At 36.2% G+C, this 18553-nt stretch overlaps 1 protein-coding gene across 1 annotated transcript in view; it reads right to left on the bottom strand.

The window, feature by feature from the left end:
• Positions 1 to 18553, bottom strand: part of Ndst4 (N-deacetylase and N-sulfotransferase 4) — a 322264-nt gene that overhangs the window by 147774 nt on the left and 155937 nt on the right. Inside the window, exon 4 of the mRNA XM_036190450.1 lies at positions 12137 to 12291. Within this exon, the coding sequence (XP_036046343.1) occupies positions 12137 to 12291 (155 nt within the window). The remainder of the gene's footprint in view (positions 1 to 12136; positions 12292 to 18553) is intronic.

The following is an 18553-nucleotide window of genomic DNA, read 5'->3' as shown; positions in this document are numbered from 1 at the left end:
AGAATACAAGATCAACTAAAAAAAAAAATCAGTAGCCCTCCTATATACAGTAGACAAACAGGCTGAGATGGAAATCAGAGATACATCATCCTTTATAATAGACACAAATGATATAAAATACCTTGGAGTTACTCTAACTAAGCATGTGAAGGACCTATATGACAAGAACTTTAAGTCCCTGAAAAAAGAAATTGAAGAAGATGTCAGAAAATGAAAAGATCTCCCATGCTCAAGGATAGGCAGGATTAACATAGTAAAAATGGTGATCTTACCAAAAGCAATCTACAAATTCAATGCAATTCCCATCAAATTACCAACACAATTCTTCGCAGATCTGGAAAGAATAATACTCAACTTCATATGGAAAAACAAAAAACCCAGGATAGCCAAAAAGAATCCTGTACAATAAAACAACCTCTGGAGGCATCACAATCCCCGACCTGAAGCTCTACTATAGAGCTACTGTAATAAAAACAGCTTGGTACTGGCATAAAAAACGACATGTAGACCAATGGAATCAAATTGAAGACCCTGACATTAACCCGCACACCTATTAACATATAATTTTTGACAAAGAAGCCAAAAATGTACAATGGAAAAAAGAAAGCATCTTCAACAAATGGTGCTGGCATAACTGGGTGTCAATGTGTAGAAGGCTGCAAATAGATCCATATCTGTCACCGTGCACGAAACTTAAGTCCAAGTGGATTAAAGACCTCAGCATAAATCTAGATACTCTGAACCTGATAGAAGAGAAAGTAGGAAGTATTCTCGAACACATTGGCACCGGAGATCACTTTCTAAATATAACACCAGTAGCACAGATACTGAGTGAAACAATCAATCAATGGGACCTTTTGGAACTGAGAAGCTTTTGTGGAGCAAAGGCCACGGTCAACAAAACAAAGTGACAGCCTACAGAATGGGCAAACGTCTTCACTAACCCCACATCTGACAGAGGGCTGATATCCAGAATATATAAAGAACTCAGGAAATTAGACTACAAAATGCCCAACACTCCAATTAAGAAACGGCCTATAGAACTAAACAGAGAATTCTCCACAGAGGAAGTTAAAATGACTGAAAGACATTTAAGGAATTGCTCAACATCCCTAATTATCTGGGAAATGCAAATCAAAATGATTGTGAGACACCACCTTACACCTCTCAGAATGGCTAAGATCAAAAGCACAGAAGACAGCTCATGCTGGAGAGGATGTGGAGCAAGGGGAACTCTCCTCCACTGCTGGTGGGAATGCAAGCTTGTACAGTCACTTTGGAAATCAATGGGGTGCTTCCTTAGGAAATTGGGGATCCATCTCCCCCAAGACCCAGCTATAGCATTCTTGGGGATATACCCAAGGAATACTCAATCATACCACAAGGGCATTTGCTCAGCTATGGTCATATCCACATTGTTTGTAATAGCCAGAACCTGGAAACAACCTAGATGCCCTTCAACTGAAGAATTGATAAAGAAAACATAGTACATATAAACAATGGAGTACTACTCAGCAAAGAAAAACAATGGCATCATGAGGTTTGCAGGCAAATGGATGGATCTAGAAAAAAATCATCCTGAGTGAGGTAACCCAGACTCAGAATGACAAACTTGGTATGTACTCACTCATAGGAGGATTCTAGAAGTAAAACAAAGATGACTAGACTGCTACACAACTCCAAGGAGGCTACCTACAAAACGTGACCCTAGGAAAGACACAGGGATCACCCAATGACTGAGAAATGGATGAGATCTACATGAACAACTTGGATGACAGGGGGAGTAATGAAGGGCAATGTTTGAGGGAAAGAAAGCCTAGGTGAGCAGCAGATCTTAGCTGGATTAATAACAGAAAGGGAGGACAAAGAATAACAGACCATGATAAATGAAGACCACATGAGAACAGGAATAGGCAGAGTGCTGGAGAGGTCCCCAGAAATCCACAATGATACATCCTCTGTAGACTGCTGGCAATGGTTGACAGAAACCTGATCTGACGTAGGCTGGTGATCAGATGGCCAAACACCCTAACTGTCGTGCTGGAACTCTCATCCAATAACTGATGGAAGTGCATGCAGAGATCATCAGCCAGGTCCCAGATGGAGCTCCAGATGTCCAATAGTTGAGAAAGAGTAGGGACTGTAAGAGCGTGAATTGTTGAGAACAAGATTGGAAAAAGCACAGGGACAAATAGCCAAACTAATTGGAAGCACATGAATTGTGAACCAAAAGTTGTGGAGCCCCAAGCTTGATCAGGCCCTCTGTATAAGTGAGACAATTGAATAACTTGAACTGCTGGGGAGGCATCCAGGCTGTGGGACCAGGACCTGTCCTTAGTGCATAAGCTGGGTGTTTGGAACCTTGGGCTTACACAGGGAAACTTTGCTCAGCCTGGAAGGAGGGGACTGGACCTGCCTGTCCTGAATCCACCAGGTTTAAATGAATCCCCAGGGGATTCTTGGCCCTGGAGGAGATGGGAATGGAGGGGAAGATATGGGGGGAAGGGGAGGGGGGGAGGGGGAGGACAGGGGAACCCATGGCTGATGTGTAAAATTAAAACACAAATATAATAATAATAAAAAAGAAAATAATCTTATCTCCATAAAATGAAAAAAAAAAGAAAATTATCAAAGGCTAGAGAGCAGATGAAAAGAAATAATAAATTATGGAAAGATCCATAAAAGTAGTAATTGATCTTGACCTTTGTCCCCTTGACCTATTTGAGAGCTGTAGGAATTTTAGTCACGATGACAGGGCTCCTCGCCTTAGCTCTCAGTCTACATCTAAGGTTTTCACTTTGAGGGGAGCCCTCAGCAATCCTCTTGCTGTTTGTGTAGAGTTCTAAACTAGCTAAGAGCTGCTGAGAAATATAGAGTTCTATTCAAGCAAATCTCACTGATCAAGGACAGAATGTACTCCAGGAAAAACAGAACAAGTAATCTTTTCATAGAGTGATGGTTCCGTGCCACAGAGTAAGCTGGGAAAATCAGAGATGTCTACATTGTTTTGGGACCCATCCTCTAAATCAAGATAGAATATTAAGAAAAGCAAGCCTAGTACCCACCTCCAATATCTCTGTAAGAAGGATTATTTTACCAAGAACAGCAGGTAATAAGAGAAGATAGCATTAAATTCTCCCTGTGAAAACCTAGATTTGGGGAGAAAAGGAATACTTAGTCTAAGACCACATTCAAAGGTAGTTAATTTTGCTGCTGATTAAAGAGAGATTGTTGTCATCTTTAGATAATAATATTAATCAATAATAATAGGTCAATCAGTAGCTATTCCCAGACTAAACAGCCATTTACCAGAAACAACTAAGGAAGGACATTGAGAGGAACACTCTATGAGCCCAGAGCTTCACAGGTTTAACTCAAGTAATGTGTTCATCTGTATCCTGAATCAGTATCAGAAATAACAGACACATTAACTGCTCATTACTGGAGGCTCACAGGCAGATAACCATCACACTAATGGTAGGTTCACTAGTTCACGAGAAAGACACACAGGGAACTCTGGCCTAAACAACTGTTTCCCAAAGTGGTACTTTCCAAGGAGCAACATTGAAACTGCATACTTCAAGGGAGTCATTTGTCTTAGGTTATTTAGTCATATCAGAAAGCACAAAACTAAACAATGCAAAATACCATTTAGAGACAGGTAGTCAGGATGAAAATTCCAAAAATGACTATTTACGGTGTTTAGTTTATAACAAAAAATTATATTATCTTCAATGAAATGGAACAGTTTGATCCACGGAAATTGAAGCAAGGAATACAAATTACATTGAAGACATATGCTAAGCTAATAAAGATTTGAAATGTATTTAAATAACCAAAACACACAATACGCAATGACAAAGAATATATAATGCCAGCTTCTCCTCAAATAGGGAGTAACAATGTGTTACATATTATAGTAAAGAAAGAATCAGAAATTTTGGAGTTAAAACGTACTGTTATTAAAATGACAAAAGGGTTTATTAGAAGGTTCAACAGGAAGTTTAATATGACAGGAGACATATTAAATAGATTGATAGATATTATAGATAGACAGAATAATAGAGATTATAAATTCTGAGGAATAGAGTGAAAATAATGAAGAAAAACAATCAGTGTCTCAGAGAACATAGTGTTGTGTGTTAAAGGAACCATCATACATGAGATGGAAGTACCAGAAAGACTGGAAGGAAAGAAAGTTAAATGATGGTGTTTAAAGAAATAATTCATGCCAAGTTTCAAGTTTGATGAAAATCATTCATGTATATCCGAAAAGCTCAATGAACTCTGAAATAAACACAAAGAAATAGACAAACACACATATCAAATATTAATGAAACAAAAAAGATGCAATGATCTTGAGAAAGAACAGAAATTGCTCATCTGATGATTTAGGGAGAGGAAAGAGAAGGGTAATTGATGACATTGTATCATAATCTCAAAGACATAACATTATTTAGACAAAATGAATGAGAATTCATAGTCACTAGGATGGTTGTAATTAAAAAGAAAGTAATAAGGATTGGAGAGCATGTTGTAAAGTGGGACTCTCCTCTTGTTGGTGAGAGAATAAATGTGGGAACACTGGGGCAGTTACTAGAATACTAAACATAGAGTCAGTCTATGACTTAGAGTTAACACAATTCCACTCCCGGGAAATACTATAGAGAATCCATAATGTATTTCTATATATCAGTTGTGCATGACTGTTCATAATGGTGTTGTAACAATAACAACAGGTGGAAATAGCTAGCATCTGGTGATGTAAATATCATACAATGTAGGTGTACATTAGAATATCATTTGACAGTGAAATAGGAGTCTCTAGATATGTGCATCTTGGAAACTTTATGCTAGGTAATGAAAAAAAGATCATAAGTTATATGAGTTCATTCATTCTGAATGTTCAAAATAAGGAACTTATAACAACAGAAGTACTTTAATTATTAAAGTTTGGCAAGAAGGAAAAGTGAGTGCTAGAAGGAATGAATTTTTTTTAGCTGCTGATAAAATTAAAGTGAAATCTGAGCAAAGGTAGTAAAACTTACTAGAGATGACATGTATGAACTGGATCATATGTTAATATTGCTTTAAGTATAACTTCTAAAAGTGATACAATGGGAGCTTCAGTGAATTAGGTAGTGCTATTGGTAACAAGATCCACCAGTTTCCAGTAGAGTCTCTGGTAGATACAGCTAACTATATGAGAGAAAGGGAAGCATAAGAGGAATCTAATAGTTTTGGCTTGTGAAGTTATAACTGTCCTTAAACTTGAGAAAAGACATTATGTTTATTTCACGTTCAAATCTCTTTTTAAATAAATCAGTGTAAGGATAACAGCCTTGGATAGAATTCTCTCCTTGAGGTTACATGTGGCAGGTATTATAAGCACAGTGGCTTCAAATGTCCTCTGCCTCCTGCTGTTCCCCTTCCTTAATTTCCTTTCTGCTGTGTGTAGAATGGAGCTCGTGACTGGCTCCTCCAGACCAGTTCATGATAAAAGTAACAGGAATGGCTTCTCCTGGGAGACAGCAAATGTCTTGTTCTCTGTCTCAGAGTGCTATCCTGTCATGCTGTGAACTTTCTCCTGGAGCAGCTCATATGAACCAAAAATCAAGGCATATCTAGATAACACCTGTTGGGAAAATGTAGTTCCCAGCTTGTGGGGACTGAACTTTGTCAACAAACATTAGTTTAGCAGTGGTCTACCCTCCAAGTAAGTCTCAAGATCAATTCCCACTTCAGCTGAACCCTTGATTGAAGTCTCCTAAGATATTTGGCCTGCTTCATATTGAGTGATAACCTTCAGAACTACACAGACTGCTGCTGCAATGCTAATAAAAATTTTAGATCTTCACTTGTTGGTAATTTACATAGCTACCTACTGTACTCAATTCTGAAGGAGTAGATGTGAGTATTTGTTCTAAAGGATTTCTCAGAAGCACAATTTATTATTAAAATCTTCACTTATTTACTGTGCTAAACATACAACACAAAATCTACCTCATTGACAACATATTAAGAGTGCCGTGTATTAAAACTCATTGCTTATAAAGACAGTTTTGTTGGGCAAGCTAAGGCACATTCCTTTTGCTGGACTGAACTGTCATGCTCCTATGTTAAGAGCTTACTCTTTACCCTGCCTCCAGTCAGTAGCAACTACCATCTCAATCTCCAGTTCTTTGAATCTGACTTTTTGAGATGCTTGTGTGAGGGGTCCATGGAGCATTTGCCTTTCTCTGACTGGCCAATTTATTGTAAGCTCCTCACAGTCCACATTGTCACATATTGCCCAGTTTCTTCCTCTACACCTCAGGGCTTCTGGTTGTTTGATACCTGTCATTGTTTGACCTAAGTCATTTGTGTGCTTGTGTATTCATACTTCTGAAATTGAAAAGAATGCATTGTTCATCATAGATCCATTGTGAAAAGTAATTTTAAAAATGACAAATCTTATCACAATTAAAAATAACATTCTTGCATTATCTAAATTCCTTGCCCTAAACATCTATTGGTTACAATGAGCACTAAAAATGACAGTTATTTAATCGTGTGTGTGTGTGTGTGTGTGTGTGTGTGTGTGTAAATGTGTGTTCATATGTGGAGAGATCAGAGGTCAACCTGAAGGAACTGATTCTCCCCTTTAACATGTGTGGGTTCTGGGACCTACCTTGGGCTTAGAGGCTAGCACCTTCACTATCTGAGCCTGCTCATCCACAACATATTTTGATACATGTATTTGTTGAATTGCACAAGGCTGTATGTTGTATAGTCCAGTAAAACTGTACCTCATATAGAATGACAGGAAGTGTTTTAATTCCACTCTCATTCACTTTAAATATGAAAGCTACAAAGCTTATAGAGCATGACGTATGTTTTAAAATTTTCCTTGTTGCTATTTGATAGCTCTTTGTGAGCTTGTATTTTTCGTGCATTTGGTGTATGCATATGTATGTGAGTATGTGACTGTCTATGCTTATCTGGAGGCCGGAAATTATATTGTGTGCCCTCTTCTTTTGCTGTCCATATTAGATTTTGAGATGAGGTCTCTAACTGAACTTAAAATTCACTGATTGGTTAGGATGGCTTGTCACCGAGCCCTAGTGATCCTCTTGTCTCTACTTCCAAGCACACGGATTATAGATGAACATTTATGTCATCCTACTTTATACATGGGTGCTCGAGAGCCAAACTTAAGTCTTCATGCTTACACAAAACACACACTACCCGCTGAGCCATCTCAGTGGCCCCAGGTTTGTGTTTTAATGAAAATAACTTGTACATCATCATTTAATGAATATTCAATCTAATTATTAAATTGGTATGTGTATATTTCATAAATATGTTTAACTTTTAAACAGTATAACTTAAAACCATTCACTTTAAGAATCTCCATTTACTTAGTTAAAACAAGATACTTTACTAGTTACTAAAACATGGGGAAACTACATCTTTATTGAAAATGTTAGCAGTGAAGACAAAATGCTGTTTTTTCCCCCTTCAGGCTATTTTCTCATCTGAAATAATCAGTGGACTGAAAAGCCCCACTGGCTGAGAATCCTTAATGAGTGTGCATGTTAAACTTAAAATAACAAACACATTTTTTTTCCCCACAAGTCTGTTGTGGAGTAAAAATAGATGATTCAGATTTATGCTGCAGACATTCTCTTTCTTTGTGACTGAAATGGAGATGTGGATTAAATTAGAGATGATTTTTGGTCACTTTTTCATTAGATGCTTTCATGTTACCCAGTGTCTCGGGTTTTCTTCAGCCTTTGCTCTTATCTCTGAACGTTTGCTTGTGTTTACTGACATGCGCAACTGAGTGGCAGCAAAGATCTATGATTTATTACAGAAAGGAACTTTTAAAAACATTTTATCTCCACTTTTCTGTCATACCAAGCAAAGTGCATTGTTACTACTATATCTTGATTAATTATACTGATCAATATATTAACACCTTCTGTGTAAACACATAAATACACCCATGACATATATCCATATATTAATCATATACATACATACAAATGTACATACATAGCACAGTTATTTTTACTCATGGATTGAATACACATATCCCCTACCCTCCCACCCCATACAAATTGATTATGTGTGCTGTGGGACATCTTCTGTACACTGTGAATATGTGTTGCTCTCACTGGCTGATAATAAAGCTGTTTGGCCAATGGCAAGGCAGAATAAGTTTAGGTGGAACAATCAAAAGGAAGATGGAGATGAAGAAGGGTAGGGTCAAGGCAGATAGGATCCACCCTCTCAAGGAACAAGATATCAGAGAACTGGTAAGCTACGGGCCACATAGCAATGCATAAATTAATAGAAATGGGTTAATTAAAATGTGTGAGCTGGTTGATAATAAACCTGCGCTAATAGGTCAAAAATTTTGTAATTAATATTAAGTCTCCAAGTGATTATTCTCTGAGTGCAGGACAGGCAGGTCAGAGAAAAGCCTCTGTTTACACATGAGCATAGATTAAATGGCTGCAAAGCTTTAAATCTATAAAGTTTCTTGCAGAATACTGAAAGGAAAAATAAACACTCATTTAATATATTATTCTCATGATCTTTAAACATGTTCCAAGAGGAAATGAACTACATCCAGAGAGATTTCAGAAAATCCTATTGATATAGCCATTGGGTTTTAAGAATATATTTCTAAAAGTATCAGTATCAAGGTCTTATTACTCCATTTGAATACTTTTTGGAGATGTTATGAAAACAACTGTGATTTTGAAACAGACAATCCCTATATAACACATATTCTACCAAGGAGTAATTAGGAATGTCAGAATACACATTTTTAAAGAAAGAATTTAGTACATTTGGTATTTATTCACATAAGTGCTCATTGAGTTTGAAATTCTCTTTCCAAAATTTCTACAATTGCAGCCAGCTGAGTATTTCAAGATGTTTGATCCAAATTTTGGGACTGATGTTGTCAGTTATCACAAATTTTAGAGCTGGAATTGATCAGTGGCATTATCTGGTCCAGTGCCTTCCTTTGGCAGATGAGTTGATGTAAATTAATTATCTAAAGGAAGTTTGTGGTGTAGAGAATGAAAAACAGCCATTAGCATTCAAGGAAAGAGAGGGAAGCATGAAGACATTAAATAAATTGCCAACTTTGTTGGAACTGGTACATGTAGTTGGGACTAATTTTATCCTGCCAGTATCTCACTGGTGCTTTCGACTGCCCTGTACCATCTTCATATTGTTGATGCTTTCAAAATGTTACCTGGACTTAGATAAATAATTTTATAAGAAAGAAATCTTTTTTGACACTGGACAGCACTCATACTGCCATGCCATATTGACAGGGAAGGCAGGGCTCTCAATGACATTGCTTAACAGTCTTGCGTTTTGTGGAACTGCACTCAGGAAAGGAAAAGACAATGCCACTGCAATGTATGTGTTTAACAAGCTTCATTTGGGTTGTAATATTTTGAAACACATAACAAGATCTTTTTTAAACAAAATGTATTTATAGGTGTAAGTGTAGCATCTAGTGTTTGTCACTGACTAAACAAATGTAATTGCTCTGAACGGCCTCTAAAAAGCTTCAGCGATTCATTGCAAAGCAAATTACATTGGAGTCTTTTCCAGAGCTCTCAGCATGGCTTTTAAAAAAGAAATTGCTCAAATGGGTGAAATCAGCAATTATGAAATATAACCTGCAAATCTGGAGAGCCATGCTGCTGAGTAGCAGCAGAGTTGGGCAGATTTAAGACACGTGATTAAACATGTTTGATTTTCAAAGTAACCAAACAGGAGTGTTTATAAGCATGTTTGCTTTTGAGTAAGGTAAATTTACTTATAATGCTTTTAATCCTATTTATCAGTATAGAATTTTTTAGATAGTGCTTATAGGTGAAATCTTTTATTAATCCAAATTGAAAAATATATGCATATAATTATTTAAAGCAAAATGTGATAGCATATTTGTGTGTATTTTGAAAAGTGATAATTGGACAAACAATACACATAGAAGGCTTATTAAGTGCTAGACTCTAGTGTAAACTTATATGTGCATCTGCCTGTAGTGATATTTTATTTGTGCTTTAATAAATAAAGCTTGCCTGAGACTAGAGGAAAAAACCAGGCACAACACAGAAGTCATGCAATGTTAGCACTGTTAGCACAGGCCTTTACTCCTATCACTTGGCAGGCAGGATCTCTGAGTGTTCAAGACCACACTGGGAACAGAACCAGGCATGGTGGCACATGCCTTAAATTCCAACACTAGTTAACCATAGAGGTCTGGAAGTCTGTACAGGCAGACAGGAAATGATAGAGCTGGGCAGGAAGAGGAAGTGATGTCACTGAACAGAGAAAGCAAATCAGATGGCAGAACAGCAAGGCGTATAGATGTGGGTAGACAGGAATTAACTTGCATTTGGAAGCTGCAGAGTTGGTAAGGTAAAGTTGCCTGGTGACTTTCCCTATTTCCCTGACCTAAGTCTTTCACCCCTATATTTGGCTCTGTGTTTTTTAATTTAATAAGACCATTTAGAAATATGTCTACATCTGCCAAGCAGTTCTGTGTAGTAATTCTTCCTCTTCTCCTCATTCTTTTGTGTAGGAGAAACCAGGACGCAGAACATATAAGTGATTTGTACTACAGCAAGCAACCATTCAAGGAAGACTTCAATTAAGGTATTTTGGTCCCTAATCCATGATCTTACTCACTTTAGTTTCCATATTTATAAGTCCAGACTACCTATATGTAGGTGTAACTCTGTCTTAGAAACTTAGAGAGAAAAGTAAGGTGTTCTTTTAAAATAATAATAACCGACCAGGTATAACTTTATAGGAATCCACTGTAATCATTTGAGGCCTGTGCTTCCAAATATGACAATTCAAAACAGAAGGTTTCTGCAATGGCACAGTTCAGAGGAGTTGCAGGTAGTAATGATGGGGTCCAGAACAGAGAGCTCCAGGCATTTGGGAGGATTCCCACACTTTTTGTGATAACATGCCCCACTATGCAAACATGAGAGTACTCATCTGACTATTTTTCTGAGGACAAGATTTCTGTCTTTTATTACATTTTTGGAAGGACAGAGAGCTCAAGTAATACCTAAAACAAGAGCAGGCAAGCTTTTCTCTAAAGACAAGACAGGCACATGTTTGGAGATGAGGCAGTCTGTTTTCCCAACTTCACTGCACAATGGTGGTGGGAAAGCAGCCTAGAACAGTGAGGGACTGGGGCAATATTCCAATAACATCTTCCTTAGGGGCTTGGAAATCCAAACTTCCTGACATTACTCTTTTGTTTGTTTGTTTGGTTTTTTGAGACAGGGTTTCTCTGTGTAGCTTTGTGCCTTTCCTGAAACTTGCTTTGGAGACCAGGCTGGCGTCAAACTTACAGAGATCTGCCTGGCTCTGCCTCCCGAGTGCTATGATTACAGGCATGTGCCACCACCGCCTGGCTCTGATATTACTCTTATATGATGCAAAATGTTACAGTTACTTCAGTAGTATTTTCAATTATCAAAAAAATGTGTAGAAAAAAAGCTTTCTTAGTTTAGATCACAAGAGCAGGCAACAGTCTGCCCCTTTAGACTATGGGGATGACCTTTCCCACCATCCAGGTATCCATTGGAACAGTTTTGAAAATGCAAGTCTTGAGCCTCTGCAAATCTACTGAATGAGAGGAATTGGAAGCAAGAACCTACAGTCTGTGCTTGGAATATTTTCTTGGTGAAAAAGACAAACTAAGGTTTGAGGGTAATTGCTGAAAAAATTAATTTATTCTTACTGAGATATGGAGAAAGTATCCTTTTTTTAGATGCTAGAACAATCTTTCAATAAGAGGTTAGCTTTCTGAAAGTTACCTTAAAATATACCAATTTTTATTACTCTGTAGAGAACTCATCTATATTTGATATACTTATGTATGTATGATATGTATTTATATCTATATGTAACCACAACCTGCATATACACACATACCTGGCTCAGAATGTCATGAAGCAACTGGAATCTTCAATGTATGTAATGTCATTTGACTTTTTTTTTCTATTCTATTTCTATGGTACTCAACTCAGTCCATTATTTTCAGAAGCTGTTATTAGATCACAACCCATAGAGGAGAAATGCCACAATCTAATCCACTCACCAGGGCAAATTCTTTGTTGAGAATCATCTGCTCCACTAACGATGACTCATTGTGAAAGAGGTGGGGCTGCATGTGGCTCCACATGTGAGGGAACCACCAGAACTCATCCACAGACCGCAGCAGAAGGTCATCTCCTTCATCTTCCTCTGCAGTTCCTGTAAAACATTAGGTGACAGTGGTTTCAATGGCGACCTTGTTTTTGTAAGATTTATTTAATTCTTCATGCTATTCTCTAAACAGACAAGAATGAGTTTAGTCAAAGTTACATCTGAGACAATGGGCATGAATATGGTGTGATGGGTACTGCTAATGAAAGTGGCAGTTTAAGTCTACTCATTCCTGAGGGTGTTGAGAATTGTGAGCACATGCTGGAACAAACAATAAGGACACACACACACACATACACACACACACAAACACATATAATTTACAATGATTTCTTACTGTATACAAGGAATTTGATTAGAGAGGATCACTTCTTTTTCTCAAATATCCTGTATGTGTGTATGAAACTGAGTAGATAGTTTGATGCATTTTCTTAATTGTGAAAATGTCATGAACTTATTGAAGGAATGTGGAAAACACAAGTAATCTATAGAGGCAAAATAAAATAAAATATAGAACAGCTACACAGTTATCCTGTGGAATAAACCAGTGGAAACTACCTTTGGATTCTTCTTTACAACCTTTCAATCTTAATTTAAAACTGGACGGTTTTCCTGTAAGTCCTGTTGCTTCTTTATATTTCTAGTTAATTCTATGCACAGAGAACTCCAATTTTAACACAACATTGCTTTTATTTATGTTTTATAATAAAGGTTTAATAAACCCTAAGAATTTCATAAAACCTTAACAATAAATCTTCTGTTTCTAAAAGAAACCTGATTTGAGAATGAGTTGAAAATTAGTACATCTTTCTCATTTTAGAAGCAGTTTTCAGTCCAATGCATGTGAAGGGCACCGTGATACTACAACTGAAAGAAACAGAAGTGAAGGGCACCGTGATACTACAACTGAAAGAAAAACAGAAAAAAAATTTTTTAAGTGTATTTATCATATTGCAGCTCTCCAGAAAGATCTTTGCTGTATATAGCTATATGTATTTTACATAATTTAGTAAAATTTAGACAAATTTTTAAAATGTTATGAATTTAGTCATGCAATCATTGTTATATATTCTCAAAATCCTAAACTATATGAGAAATCTAAAAATGTTCTGGCTTCTAGTGTGCTTTTGTTTGGTTTATTCTTTCATAACACAATATATTTAACAAGTGGGTGTTTAATTTTTTGCTGTTTATTAAATTAAGGGCCTATGTATTAATTTTATTTTAAATGTTTCTTAAAATGTTCCATTTGCATGTTCCATAAAAAAGATGTCCACAGTCATGGAAGAAATAATATGAAGTGGATAAGGCAATTTGGATTCAGTTCCCAGAACAGTGTCTCTTCTTTCCTATAAAATTAACTGTTTGATTTTGAAGAGGTATAAATCTGAGTCCCAGTTTCCTGGTTTAAAACAAGGATGCAAATACTTTTGCCATAAGGTCTTAGTAATGAGTCAATGAGATCAATTGTTGAAAGCACTTCATGTTCTGACTTCCAGACAGACGTGCATAGACTACAAACATCTTCTGAAAATCAAGCCAGCTGATGTTTAATTGCTTTTAATTGACATTTTTACACATTCTTAAAGATTCAGCCTGCACAGATCACACCTTTTACAAACAAACATTGGATCTACTAAGCTATACTGTAGCATGCTACTTTCCTAGAACAATGACAATTAAAAAGACTTAATTTTGCCTTCCTAAAAAGTCAATGACCTTAGCAGCCTCATATCATACAGGGTTAATGAAGTTTAGAAATTTATGAAATCCTGTGAATGAGATGGGTATACAACATTCATAAGTTCCATAAGTTGTCTAAAACTGTTGGTATCAGACTCCAAGGTCATTGACTTATGTTTGTGTATTAAGACCATCTAATGTTGAAATCCAAGCTAAGAATCATTTCCCATTTCCACTGGTGAACTGCTGATGCTACAAGTGTTTCTTATCTCCATAATTAAACAGACTGAGCTGTGCATTTGAAAGAGTCACTTACATCACAAATGATGAAAGAATTGCTTTCTTTCACCAAATAAAACCAGACTTTTTCTCTGAGCGTAGAGGGTTTAGGAAATATTTCATTCCCTTTCAGCTCTACTGATCATTATTGTAGGTGGCAGGAAGCACAGAATGCTTCCTTGACCAGGAACAAGGTCAATTGCTCAATTTGTAGAATATTGATATAAACAGTTGAATGGCTGATCATAAAATATCAACAATTTTGTATCAAAGGTTATGCTAATTGACAAATACTCTAGACAAGGTCGCAAGTGACATTTTTTAAGCTTCTTGCTTTTTAAATATCCTAGATTAATTTCTACCAACCGTGCTCTTATTTTATGCTGGTCATATAATCCAAAGCCACATGAGGCTGACCTTTGACACTCTATATAGTTTAATGAAAAATATGATAGCAAGTCATGCTGGTAGAACACAGTAGAATTTTAGGTAATTTGCATTATAAGTGAAAATACTATATTTTGGCAGTCAAAGCACATATTTTTTCAATACTCACGGATGCTTAAGTTAGACAAAAATGTTATTTGTAGTTCACAATGACCATATAGATACCAGTTAAAGGTATTAAATTGGCTGTGTTCCAATAAAACCTAAACTAAGACAAAATTATGTCTAAATGATCATTAATATAAAATAAAGTAGGTTTTGTACTTTTTAAAATACGATCCATTTTTTTAAACCTTTTCTGTTTCCTAAAACATACATTTTAAGTCAGAGTAAAGTTTACAAAAGATTTTTCTTGTCATCAATTTTGCTGGATCGTTGCTTTGAGATAATGACATGCTTCTAAAAGCTCTTTAAATCTATCCACACAAGGTTTTTGATTTTGTCTTTTTCATTACTAAGGATTGAACTCTGAACACAAGGAAAGTGCTCTACAACTAATCTACAGCCATGGCCTCAATAAACAATGCTTTTTTAAAAGCAAGATTTGGACTATAGATTAACAGATTAAAGGTAAAGTTGTAAGAGTAAAATAAGATTCAAAACATTCCATTGGCTGTTTCATCTCTTTTATACAAAAATATGCTCATTATGCATGAAATATTCTAATTTTTAAGTGTGAAGACATATTTTTAAAAATTTTTCTTTTATTCAATACCTGGTATGACCTCCCATAGGTGAATATATAGATGAATGAAAAGGAAAAGGAAACAAGAGTGCTCTTAGTTATGGTGGAGGAGAAAGCTGATTAAATATCTGTGGGAATGCATAGCCAGAGGTAGACACATCTGGGAGAGCTCAGAGTAGCCCTGATTAGAAGGAGCCAAGTAAAGAGAGAGGGGAGTTGGGAAGGGAGGGAAGGGCAGGGGGACCCAGAGCAGTGGCTAGGAGGCCCAAATGTACAAAGAGGGCAGGTAACCAAAACGGTTGGATTGTATAAGGAAGAGCAGCCCAGCCCCCTATGCTGGAGAAGAGGAGGGGTTGGGTTATACTAGTCAAGAGGATCCTGTAATAGATAGGGACTGAGGGATGCAAGTAGAACCTGTCTGACCAGGTCCGCTTTGAGATGTTAAATACACACCTGAGTCATTTGTTCCAGGCTTGAAACCTAACAAAAACCACCTATACTAACCATATGTTGATTCTTGTTAGTGAATAAAATGTATATTAACAGATGTCTACTATCCCCAAATTAGAAAACAGATTTAAATTAGTATTCCACAGACCTTTATTCTCATACAAATTACTTCCAAATTACTAATAATGAGTACTTACAACTACACGTATGGTAGGTAATATTATCATCTTTTTTAAATTTGGAAACTGAGGTACAGAGAGGTTACATAGCTTGTATATGTTTATATAGTTGATAAAGTGTCAAAGCCTGATTTCAACACAACCCATCTGTCTCTAACATCTGGTCTTTTAATCCATAGTGTATATGGAAGAGTTAAAAAAAAATCACAAAACTAAGACAGCGACTTCCCCTCTTTTATCTTTGATGTTAACACATATTTAATGAAGTCAATTTTTAGGGAGTAAAAGTGACAACCTGGGAAAACAATTTTAACCAATTTCCAAACATTATTCATGACAATTATTGATTGGATTAGGTCTAATTTGTTATTAAATTATAATAACAGCAATAGTGCTCACTAGAAATCATGTCCAGTGAAAGCTAAAATGCACAGCTCTCCTAGAAGGTGGCCATACTCAGGGGTAGGGTTTCCATTTGGTGGAGCTTTCATGGTGTATTTTCAATTAAGATGTAAACATTTTCAGACTAAAAAGAATTCATCCTAAATTTCCCACTTTCATTTTTTTTTCTTTTTAATCAGTGGACAAATAACTTTCAGGGAAGCTTTAGTAATATGTCATTTTGGGATGAGACTGGCTTTAACATAAAGGTGAGAGAGGTGGATAAAGAAGAACACATGAGAAAGACAAAGAAATGACGAAGTCTAACCCATGCAGCAGTAGTCACTGCTACACTAGAAACATGAGAGTAAGTGTCTTCAGAATAATGAAGCCTATCAACCAGTATCCTCATGTACTGGGAAATCAGACTGTCCTGGGAGAAAATGGTTACACATCACAGCCACACGCACAAAGAAGGAATGAACTTCCTTGGCTTTCAACCTGCTCTTCTATAAGGTTAAATCTCCAGATAAAATTGTGACTAGCCAGAGATGAGGTATGCCTTTATGATAGAGGGTATCACAGCATTCAGCACTTGAGGAAATGTCTGAAGCTTAAATGCATTGATATGAATTCAACATAATATGATTACACTCTTGAAAAATGATTTTATGTATTCCTTTAGACAACACAACAGAGCAGTTAAGTAAAATTATATTTATGTGGAGAAAATTAAATTCTTAAGATTTATGTATTTATACCTACATGTGTCTTATTTGCTAAGGGAGCCATCACCGCAGCATCACATTATGGAATGTTTCTTCTATCATCATCATTTCTTTCTTTCTTTCTTTTTTTTTTTTTTTTTTGCTAGGCTAGTTCCAATTCAGAGTCAATGAAGTCTGTTTAAATGATATAATTAAAACGTGTTTTGGGGGGAATATTTTAATAAACATTTTTAAAATATTAACTAAAACCATCCTGTTTATTTCCTAATGGATATGTACTATACACATGCTCAGGATGATAAAGAAGAAATGAGAAGTACCATAACTTCTATCAACATTAACTCTGAACTTGTCAGGCAGGTTTAATATGTCTAAGCATGAGAAGGAAATAAAAACTGAGGTGATTATCTAGATATCCAAGAGGATGGATTTGCTTACACTATGAAGCTATTTAAGACAAAATAGTACTGTTTGTATATGAACTCCAAGTAATCTCACAGCTTTATTCCCCGCAATGAGCAAACACAGTTATCTGCTTTATGACTTCATAGTTCGAGCTTCTTAAGGCTGAACTCATTTCTTAAGGAAGCTTTTGAAGAAGATTTGCAAAATCATGGTGATTTTCAAAATCATAAGTTAGAATTGCCTCGCCTGTGAAGGGATGATGACCCAATCTCTCTTCAAATGCCCCTTAAGGTATACAATTATTTGATTTATCAACTAGTTAAGTACTAATTTCCCATCTACTGCTTTAAACAAATTTAAATATTTCAAAGTATAACAAAAAGTTCAACTAACATACACCGGGGGGGGGGGGGGGGGGGAAATAAGCCATTTCCACTTTACTCTCCTAATAAACCATAGTGAAAGTAAACAAGCTGCTCCTAGGATGATTACAGGCTACCTTTGGTGGGATATTGTTAATGAGTCAATAAGCTGTATAAGTGCATAAAGATGATCATGAAATGTTTCCTCTACGATGCTGTGAACCTATAATTTAACATTGTAAACAAAGCATTTAACTTACAGCCAAATGCACACATAGTTACAGATCTTGAATGTCCTCTTTACAGAGGCCCCAACACATAATTTGTTACCATTTCTCTATCAGTGTAAGACAATAAATTTTATGTACATAGTTCTCTGTACTCTAATGTAACATGGCACAATACTAATATTCTGAAGGTAAAAGTCAAAATCTGAATGTGAGGGTGCAAAGAAGTAAAGCACAGGAGAACATAAAGTATGTAAACACCAAGCCTGTTTTGAGAGTCTGTTGAGGGGCTGGGAATAAACAGAAAGATAATTAGAAAGAGGTGGGAAAAATGCATGACTGATTGTGAGGATTTTAATAGATATCAGCTCTATTAAGCAAATATAATTTTAGGAAAAAAATTCACAGGAAGGTAAATCAACAAGTTGACCTTTAGAGTCAACTGTATTTCTTTGAGCCTATAAAATCCATATCCCATTAAAAT

This window comes from Onychomys torridus, chromosome 6 (assembly GCF_903995425.1).
Source record: "Onychomys torridus chromosome 6, mOncTor1.1, whole genome shotgun sequence".
NCBI classification, from domain to species: domain Eukaryota; kingdom Metazoa; phylum Chordata; class Mammalia; order Rodentia; family Cricetidae; genus Onychomys; species Onychomys torridus.
This window is presented reverse-complemented; position numbering and strand designations above follow the sequence as displayed.